This window comes from Limulus polyphemus, unplaced genomic scaffold (assembly GCF_000517525.1).
Source record: "Limulus polyphemus unplaced genomic scaffold, Limulus_polyphemus-2.1.2 Scaffold154, whole genome shotgun sequence".
Lineage (NCBI taxonomy): Eukaryota > Metazoa > Arthropoda > Merostomata > Xiphosura > Limulidae > Limulus > Limulus polyphemus.
The window spans coordinates 385,425-396,697 of record NW_013665764.1 but is presented as its reverse complement, the minus strand read 5'-3'; the positions used below and the strand labels follow the sequence as shown (position 1 = coordinate 396,697).

The window sequence follows — 11,273 nt, the reverse complement described above, 5'->3', positions numbered from 1 at the left end:
CGGTACGTGTAGGAACGACGACCTTACTTATTAGTTAATTATATCATAACTATAATAAAATAAATAACGTAAGTTAGTTCTAATAACTAATACTATATATATATATATATATATATATATATATACATTTTTAAAATATTTCATAAACTTTATTGGTTTATTACCATTGTTATCAATATTAATTTTTTTCTCTTACAAAGATTATTTTTCACAGATTGGTAATTAAAACTGATAAATTATTTTTTTGGGGGATTAAAAACTATAATATTGTTAATAGAAAAAGTAACAAAAATGAAAATACACAAAGCCAGGCAGATAGCTGCTCCAAATGTAGCGATCAACTAAGTTTGGTGTCCCCCTTTTGTTTTTGTATAAAGTATTGTTTCAAAACTTTTTAATCATTTGCTCAAAGTGTTGTTGTTAAATAACGTAAAAGATGTCTTATTGTATGGCAAGACTCTTCTGAAGAAAAAATACACAAAGTCAGGCAGATAGCTGCTCCAAATGTAGCGATCAACTAAGTTTGGTGTCCCCCTTTTGTTTTTGTATAAAGTATTGTTTCAAAACTTTTTAATCATTTGCTCAAAGTGTTGTTGTTGTTGTTAAATGACATAAAAGATGTCTTATTGTATGGCAAGACTCTTCTGAAGAAAAAATCGAAATTGATCCTTTTCAGGATTCTTTTTAAGTTATTAAGTATTGTTCCATATCAACCTTACTTTAACCTTCCAGTAATATTGTTTCAACAATAGCTTTCTTTCTTTTTCGTTACTCTTATTATTTCAATGTGGTTGATGGTTGACATAAAGCGCTTTTATTGAAACATAGCATTCGACAGGGGACTTTCACAATTGAAACATGTAAGAATTTATAGATATTCATGAACATACGCTATAATGAATCACGATATTTCTATTCACTTGGTCAGTTTCTCTTAGTTTAAAAGACCCAGGGTCATTCCTTCGGTGAGAAATGGTCTAAGTTTTTCTAATGTACGTGTAGTAAGTCCTGTAAAACAGTTCAAAAACAGACCTAAAACTAATTACTTGACGTAGATCAAAACTGGACAGCTCTATAATAAATTTTCCTTTAACGAACATGCAAAAAAAAGAAAGAAAATAAGGGAATAAAAAACAACTCACGAACCCCTCGGGACCAAGTAACATATTGCTCTAATTAAAATAATTCCTCTTGTTGTTTAGTTGTTTTTACTAAATTAAAAATATATATCATTTTTTTGAACGTATATGTGCTTATAAAGTTATATTCGTTTTGTTAAAACGTAAAATAAACTAATATACGGAACCTGGCACCCAGTTCGTTAAAATGATTGGCAGTGCTAATGATGTATTTTCATGGTAGTTAGGCTTGGTTCATAACCAAAACGTAGGCTACATCCTTACTTCTGAGGAAAGCTTATTCTACCACAAATAAGCATTTGGAAAACTCAAAATACAAAACTGGTTAAAGTAACTGTAGGAAGGAGAGTTTGGGCACAGCTTATTTTCCTGCCCAGTGATTTTTCAATGAACGAAACGTCTTAGTATTACGGTGAATAATTATAAACGTATTTTAAATATTAGTTTGATATAGTTACTCTCACAGTATTATAATAATTACTGTACGCGCAAATTACACCACATCTTATTTTGCACTTGCATAGGATAAGTCAGAATTCTTATTATTAATTTACAATTGTTATTACAAGTATTTAAAATTATGAGTATATAAAGTAAGATGTAATTTCAGATTTTATTTTTATTTGCACTCGAATGAATGTATTTAAGAACACCATAATGGTTTAGAGTTAAATTGAAGTTCTGCCTTCGAAGCATTTTGGTATTAGTTACGAGATTCGCTGGACTTCCTTCAAATAGAATAAGCGATATTAACTGGTGAGACAGCAGTAAGTCGCCCCTCCCCGTTGGCACAGCGGTATGTCTGCGGACTTACAACGCTAGAATCCGAGTTTCGATACCCGTGGTGGGCAGAGCCCATTGCGTAGCTGTGTGCTTAATTACAAAGATAGAAAGAAAGCAGTAAATCTATGGACTTATAATGCTAAAATCCTGGGTTTGATTCTCCGTGGTGGACACAACAGATAGCCAAGTGTGGCTTTGCTCTAAAATACACAAACAAATATGTCCATACTTCTCTCTTACGAAGTAAGTTATTATAAAGTTATTCCTATATTTATCGAAAGTGAGGTATAACTTTTAAGAGCAACCTAAATTTACTGTTTTTTGTGGGTCTAATTTAGACTTGTGCTTCTTTTTTTACCTTACGTAAAACCCGTGTTCGTATATCTAAGATTATTTCTTATCTATTTATTGTTTGAGTCTAATTTAGATTTGTGCTTTTTTTGTATCTTACATAAAACCCGTGTTCGTATATCTAAGATTATTTCTTATCTATTTATTGTTTGAACCTAATTTAGATTTGTACTTCTTTTTTACCTTACATAAAACCCGTGTTCGTATATCTAAGATTATTTCTTATTTATTTATAGATTTTGTTGGTCTAATTTCGACTTGTGCTTCTTGTTAACCTTCTGTAAAACCCGTGTTTACATATCTAACATAAAATAACCAGATTGGTGTTCGAAAGGTTTTTTAATTGTGAATCAACAATTGTCGTTATTCAATCGCAAGCAAAACGGCTAAAAAATCTCCCCAAATCATGACACGTCAAAAAATCCATTAAAGCTAGCTGATGCCTATGATATGTTTGAAGGTTCATACTTCAGTTATACCTGAAGGGTATAACATCATTGTGGACTCAAAAGAAGCAGAGTAAGTGATAGGATCTTGTTACGTCCGAGATTTGACAACTCAATCCGAGAAGTATTGTTGTTTGAGAACGGTTAATTTAGCAATTCTTGTTCAAACCGCAACATTATTGGATTAATCACCAGTAGCACTGATAACTGTAGCTGTTTGATAATTCAGCAGCTTATCAGCATTGTTCGTTACTTTCTTTTTTCTGAACGTAAATAAATATAAAGAAATCAAGCTATAAAACCTGGCCATGATTCCCAAGTAATAACGGTGGTAACAGATGTCTGTCTTGGGAAAGTTTTGGGTGATCTTTGTTCCTTTTCGATTGCTACAGAAACATTTATTAAGACGAAACAGAAAATTATGGAGAATTCTATAGAGATGTTGCGTTCCACGTTGCGTTACTCTAGTTAGTTATTATACGTGGAGGAGAACACCAAGAGATAACGCGGGTATCTTTGGTCACGTGGTATGTTTCTCGTGCTAGCACAGTGCCAGTGATTTCGTTGTGGCAGTTTTGGTGTGTGGCTCGTGAGAGGAAGAGCATGGCGGAAATTCGGTAACGTTCCCCTTAATAATAACGGTTTGATGTTTCTCTTGTGTCACGTTACTTTTTTTTTTATTATTGCCGTTATGGTTAACAATATTTCTAAAAAGTGTGTTTTGATCACTTTCACTCTGAAAGTTTCTTTGCAAAAATCTGGCTAATTCTGAAAGGAAAACACACACACAAAAAGTACATTTGAATCTTGAACGTTTCAGAAATTTGTTCTAGCGCGAAAAAAATGAAGTATTCTAAAGTATAAGTTCTATCCCATCATACCTTATATAAACACAAGAGTTTAGTGCAAGTTATATGGCTTGAAAATTTCCGATGGCTCTCAGAGCTTCGTATATAGATATCATCTCCAGCATCATCATCATCATCTTCTCAACTTTTGTCATCTTTCCAGAGAAAGGTAGAAATCTCCAATTTTTTGTTGTTTCTAATCACTCTTTTCTTATTTATATACATATACAGTAAGACCGATGTGAGAAAATGGAAACTTCCATTAATTGCGAGAAACTCCAATCCAGAAAGAAATGTTTGGACTTGAAGAGTAGTAATTCAAAGCTTCGGTTACTAGATACGTGTAATGAAGCTCCATGAATTATAATTTTACACAACTTAAAAAAAAAGAATCATATCCTGCACTTCAGTGTGTTTACGAATATGTGTTATCTAAATAATACTTGTACAGTAGCCAAAAAGAAATAAATAATGTACTCGTAATTTCGAAGAGGTGATAAATACAACTCTAGGATTAGCCACAACTACATATTTTAAGCAGTAGCCTTTTAAGAAATATATATAAAAAAATGTTGTTACGTTATTTTTTAAATTGAACTGTATTAAAATAAGTAAAACTGTATACCACATGTTGCTTACGGATTTCGTTACTTAGGTGACTTGTAAAGAAAACAAAAGACCCCCAAACAACAACTTGCTTTCAATTTAATGTTCTGACACGAAACTCTGTTATCTAAGCCTCGTTTTTAAACACTTTTCCCTTTTTACTCTCTAGTTACTATTATTGTGGTACTGTCCATTAACTTTCTTTGTTTTAGGATTATAAAATTCTTACTGTAGTTTGTCTTCCCCATTGAACTTAAATCGGATAACAGCAGAAGATAGAAATTCTTCAAGACTTCAAATGTTTTGTTTTGAAATGACTAAATATCTGATTATTTCTTCACCTCTATAGCCCTAAAAGCATTGTATCCCTTAAGTGAACTTCTTACTAAATGTCATCTCTGGCCTGAAGATCTTTCTTTTTACCGACTAAATCATAAGTTTTAACTTCTGAATATGAATTTACTGAGCATCATGAATCTCGAATTAACTACATTGTTCGATATTTCTTGTTGTTTAAATTCGTAAAAAAATCAGATTGAGAATTGTGTTATTTCTGTTCTTGGATCATATCAAACATAAACTGTACAGAGTGAAGCAAAATAAAGTTGCCCTAAGTTTTAAAAAATAATATTTATTTCAAACCTATAAACATTTAGAACTAACCAATGCAAGTTAAAATAATTATGAAAGGACGTGTTAATCATTGTCTGATAAATTATATTAACCCTGTTATGATCGTTACTTAAGTTCAAAGTGATGATGCTCTACACTTCCACAAATTATACGTCTGTCAGTTAGCCTACGGAAAAGTCTTAGACCCAGTTTTGTACACATGTTGGAGAATTCCTCCTTATGAAAAATGTTAAGACATCAAAATTTCGTGGCCTTCCCTTTCACGTCCCTTAAATTACAATATTATAGTTGTTTTAGAAATTAGTCTGGATTTAATTTCGTTCATTTACAGTTTTAATTTCTTAATGTTTTTGACATGTAAAGATTTAATAGAAAAAATCCGAACCTCACTCTGATTGATTTTTGTTATATCAGCTTGCTAAGTAATAAGTTAAAACTCAATAACTCGACGTCCTTCAGTTGTACCGAAATTCTCCATTACAAATTCTTTGCTTTACTGATTTAATCAAACTATTTAGGCCATCTTATGCATTCATATACTTATTTGGAATTTCCAAGGATGTTAACAGATAATGGATTGACTTTCTTTCCTTTTATGATTGATTGCTTCCTGATACTTATGTAATTCTTTCCTTTTTCACTCGCTTTATCTTCCTATGTGTGTATATAGCTTAAACTCCTATACTCGTCCCAATATCCGTGAAATTAGTAGCAGTTAACAGTCCCTTCTTTAAATAGTGTTAAGAGCTTTTTTTGGCAGATCATATTAGTTACTTTACACTTAACACAAACATAAATACCCTATATTTCATTTGTGTGGCACATAAAGTGAAATTGAAATTCATATCTCAAGCTTATATAAGAAATATTTAAGAAAAAAAGAAAACTAAACTTAAAATAAGACTCGAGCAAAATGGTTGTTTTAGGATTGCAATTGACGTTAGCGCCACCTCTCTGTTGATTACTGCACTAAACGTATACACTACGGGTCCAGATGTAACGTAAAGCAACACCAGAAATGTCTAACGAAAATGTTAATATGATGATGTTTTCTAAATACATATATTTTACGTTATCTGGTTAAGAAGCAATGCCCGATATTAATATCATACATACACATAATATGATTTTTTTTTCTCTTCGTAATAACATTATAGTGGGTAAACCGTGCTGAAACTTGTTAAGACAATCCGAGTACTCTCGCGGTTCATTAACTAAAAGCGGTAGGTTTGAGTCACGTTCAGCACGTCTCATACGTTTGATGTTTCAGAAAAAAAAACGAGTATTAATGTAAGTTCTGGAAAACTTTCAAGTCTTTATTGTCGCACCATAACCATAGCAGGTGATCGACAGTTGTCTTTTACGTACAGGACGGGTATAAAACAAAAAAGAGTGGTGGTTAATAACTATACTGTACCAAACTGCAATGGTCAGTACTTAGTAGTCTTGTAAATCGTTTATAGTCAAGGCCGGTGCTAGGAGAGTGCTGGAGTGGACTGTGCACCCCTGCATTTCACCATGGATCACCAAAGTTCATTCTCTTTAGCGGGTTAAAAAATGACACTATCAATATAGTGTCTCCCACAAAGGTTCCACTGCCTCCTCCTTAGCGGGTTAAAAAATGACACTATCAATATAGTGTCTCCCACAAAGGTTCCACTACCTCCTCCTTAGCGGGTTAAAAAATGACACTATCAATATAGTGTCTCCCACAAAGATTCCACTGCTTCCTCCTTAGCAGGTTAAAAAATGACACTATCAATATAGTGTCTCCCACAAAGGTTCCACTGTCTCCTCCTTAGCGGGTTAAAAAATGACACTATCAATATAGTGTCTCCCACAAAGGTTACACTGTCTCCTCCTTAGCGGGTTAAAAAATGACACTATCAATATAGTGTCTCCCACAAAGGTTCCACTGCCTCCTCTTTAAGGGAAATGAGCTAGAGTTTATAGTCGTAGAAAATCTATAATTTTTCCATTTAAGATACAAATGCAAAGTAACGAAATATAGTTTACGATACTTTTGTAACTGGTCCAGTGGAATAATGTTTAAAAACTAAATCCACGTTTGACTACCGCTAATCTAAGGTTAATCTAAGGCGTTTCATATTTACAGGAATTAATACACACACACACTATCTGAGGTTTGGGAAAAGTTTAATTTTTTTTTCATACTGTGCTATTTTTATTAACAAAATTGGCATCAAATTTCCACCCAGTTATTTAACTACTAAACAAACAGTACCAGCCGTACAAGCAATAAGATTGGTTGCTTGAGGGCTTACGGTTTTAGAAGCTTTTCACTGGTGAGCTAAATATAGCCTTTAAATTTAAAATGCATTCATGATTTTATATCTCAAAAAATGTCAACAAAATACTTTATTTTATTCCTTAAAATAAAGTTGAGCAAGTAATTTGAGCCTTAATCTAAATATAGATATATATATATATATATATAGGGAACAGCCTACCTAAATTTTGTTAGAGACTAATTTATTAGTGGCCTTTATGATCTAATTACCCATCTGTTTGTTAAGCTAGAGAAATACTGTTCTTGAAATTAAGATAAATGTTTATTATCTTTCAACTATTATATCACGGTTCATATCAAAACTAAAGTTCAAACTTTACTGCTCTAGTAGATAATTTTGAGCCTTCCAGTGGCACAGCCGTATGTCTGCGGATTTACAACACTGGAAACCGGGTTTCGTGGTGGGCAGAGCACAGATAGCCCATTGTGTAGCTTTGTGCTTAACTAAACTACAAGATAATTTTAATAACATGTTGTAATCGCTTCAAATAATCTTCTCATCAAGTTAACTAAGGCAGCTTTGGCCTAATGGTTGTAATCACTTCAAAAATCTTCTCATCAAGTTAAATAAGGCAGCTTTGGCCTACATGGTTGTAATCACTTCAAATAATCTTCTCATCAAGTTAAATAAGGCAGCTTTGGCCTACATGGTTGTAATCACTTCAAATAATCTTCTCATCAAGTTAAATAAGGTAGCTTTGACCTTCATGGTAAACTATAACACACTTCTTTATTTGATGTTAAGTTCAAAGCTACAAAAACAACTCTCTGATGTGCTCACCTAGGGTTCGAGCCCCGAAGTTTGTCGTTATACGTCCACAAGCTTACCAATGAACCACCAGGAGAATAGAATATACAACTGTAATATTCCTAGAATACAATGAATTGCTTTTACCCAAATGTTAGTTAGTGTGAAATTTTATTTCGAAAGTGTTAGTTTTGATCGAATCTATCGATGGTTGTTCAATGTTATGCAATCCTGTAATTCACAAGTGTTAGGCACAAAACCTGATTTCAAAACTAATTTGAATGACATAAAAGTTTGTTTCTCCTCAATCATTTATTTTCAGGTTTTTCCAATTACCTTCTTAATATAAAATAAGGTCATTTTAAAACTGATTTTCACATCAAAGGTTTAAATAGAAATAAAATGCTAAATATTTTTTCAATCTCTGCTAATGCAATGACAACTGCATGAACAGTTATAGAGAGACGCAGAAGATATATTTTTTAACAGTTAAGATGTAATCTATAGAAGGAGTAAGCTGCGTTTTGGGGCTCTGTTTAACATCCTTCAAGAGAAAGGTCTGATTTGAATTTCTGAAAGAGATGGTCCACTAGATATGTTAAGGTATGTTGCTAACACAAACTGAGAGAGCAGTTTGTTTGCGTAATCCTTTGGATCACGAAACTGAGAAATACCACAAAAAATCACACCTATTTTTCATGTAGTTTTGATCAGAAGCTGTGTCGTATGCCATTTTCTGTTCTAGCACAAAAACTTTGATAGTTCACAAACTTTGTATAAGCTAGTAAGTATATATATGTGTATGTAATTATTGCAAGAAATTAGCTGTCAGATGAAACAAAATCAGCTAACAAACACACTAAGCGTAAATTACAACAAATTGTTTATTCTGGGAAATGTTGACAGTTGTGTTTTGTACTGCCATGAAGTATTATTCTAATTTAGTATAAAACGTTTAAGAAAGGCTATTCTATTCCAATGTACTGTAATCAAAACTAGGAATGCACCCATTTGCAAAGTACACTGTATGTATGTATATGTATATATATATATATATATTGAATTTGTATCTATATGGCAAAGCTTCTACCCTAAAATTTGAACTACTCACCAGAGGAATAGCACCGTTACATCAGTACCATAAAATCACCATCCGCTTCTATAACGTACCCAAAGCTTAAAGTACAGGAAACATTTTGTAGTGTCGTACGGATTCGAACCAGGCTCGCCAACTCAGAAATCTAAAGTTGTACCACTGGGCCAACTCCTGTCCACATGTATTAAACAAAGTCGGTGGTAAGCTGAATATAATAAACCTGACGTAACTAATCCGTATATATCACTTAAATGCAAGTGAAATTTGGTTTTACACATGTGCAACATGTTAATAATAGCGTTTCTTTTCTTATAGATCTTCGTTCTTATATGTTTACAGACACAATAGTTCCAGAGCAACAAGATACCTTTTAACCATGATGATACACAATTAGCGATACTGCGTATTACGGTATAAAATGAAGCACTTCTGAATTGAAAGTGCTTCTACTCTAAACATAAAGTGAGACTTGACCACGTGATAAAGGGAATCCACATTGTCACAATCTGCTCAGTTTAAACCAATAATCACTTTGTTCACAGATAACTTGTAGTAAGTTATTCATGCAATATTCAGAGCATTTTTAATTCAAGTTTTGTTTAGACTGACTTCTAGTCAAAGTAGATATTGTATTTGGAAGGGAGTTGCTTACATCTGTTGCCTTTACTAGAGAATTTGAGCTTTTACAATATAGCAAATTTGTTGTCAATGCATGTAAAAATGGTGAAGTAAAGTAAAATTATTTTAAGCGTTTTATGAAATAAACAGATCCGGCTTCTGCTATAGTTAGTTTAGTGTTGATCAAAATTATTCAAATCACAATTTGACGATATGTACAAAGGTGTCCTATGTTCTCAAATGAAGTTCCAAGACCAATATATATTTTTCATATAACATTTTAACTTCTGAATAATTGATAATATAAACTTCTAATGCTTTACAAGTGAAAACTGTCATTGGAAAATTCAGTGCTGAAACTTTGAAATATATAAGGTGTTTAGTTATGATTTTATGTCCAGTATAAAAATAGTAATAATTCGGATTTTGCGTCTACGCCTCTTTAGAGTATACTCTAAACCAAAGTGTCACAAGAAAAAAACTGGTACCTTAATCCAAATTTACAGTACACTTGGAAGTGCTTAGGAAGACTTCTGTAAGAGAAAATCAAGTCAGATTTTTTCCTTAAAGGGTGCTGAAAGATGAGATCTTTGGAGAACCTGCTCCTACACTAAGAGATCACACTGCAGTCATTGTAGTCATGATATAATTTTCGATAGGATATTCATTCCTTCTACAGTTTTATAAATGTGTGTAGAATCATATAACCTAAACAAATCACATCGATAAAGATTTGGCCATCCATGTGCTTTAGAAAGACTTTTTTTTTCCTTTAATTTTGACAATATTTTCCAACATGGTAACGCTTTATAATAATAATGAAATTATATTTCCTACACGTCTTAGCCTAAGTACGACATACATAAATCATGTTGGCCATTTAACATTCTTCTTTGTAATAAAAGGTTTAATTAGCCATGTAACACCAACTATGTAATTCACTAAGTATGTGAATAGGCTTAATATTATCCAATATATTTTTGTTACTGGACTGCTGTGACCATCAAAGCGAGAGATTGGTAATTTTGCTTATGTTTCTATGCAAAACGTTAATACGAGGATCCTTCAAACTTCAATCATACATAAATAAAGCCTAATGACGATATTATAAAAGTTTATTTTGAGAGGGCTGGTATCAACCTGAAAGTATTAGATTTATAAAGTTTTAATTCCTTCATCATTACCATTTTGTCCAAGTTGTATCGTTAAAGCGTAAGTTTTAGTTCTTTTTTTTTAATTTTAGTTTTTCCTGAATTGGTGGCGACAGATAGGCTCTCATTAAATATCTAATTTATTTATTTTTCCATGATTGTTGGCTACAGGTAGGATCTCAGTAAATATTTAACTTTTTTTCCATAATTGGTAGCTACAGATAGGATCTCAGTAACTATTTAATTTATTTTTCCATAATTGGTAGCTACAGATAGGATCTCAGTAACTATTTAATTTATTTTTCCATAATTGGTAGCTACAGATAGGATCTCAGTAAATATTTAACTTTTTTTTCCATAACTGGTAGCTACAGATATGATGTCAGTAAATATTTAACTTTTTTTTCAATAATTGGTAGCTACAGATAGGATCTCAATAACTATTTAATTTATTTTTCCATAATTGGTAGCTACAGATAGGATCTCAGTAAATATTTAACTTTTTTCCTATTTGTGATTTGCTATGTCGGAGTGACGCAGTAG

The 11,273-nt window shown here is 32.3% G+C and overlaps 1 protein-coding gene across 1 annotated transcript in view; it reads left to right on the top strand.

Moving 5' to 3' along the window:
- The first annotated feature begins 3,333 nt into the window (after positions 1-3,333).
- LOC106476276 (nephrin-like) overlaps positions 3,334-11,273 on the top strand; it is a 141,594-nt gene continuing 133,654 nt past the window's right edge. The window contains exon 1 of the mRNA XM_022381220.1: positions 3,334-3,736. Within this exon, the coding sequence (XP_022236928.1) occupies positions 3,652-3,736 (85 nt within the window). The 5' untranslated portion in view covers positions 3,334-3,651. The remainder of the gene's footprint in view (positions 3,737-11,273) is intronic.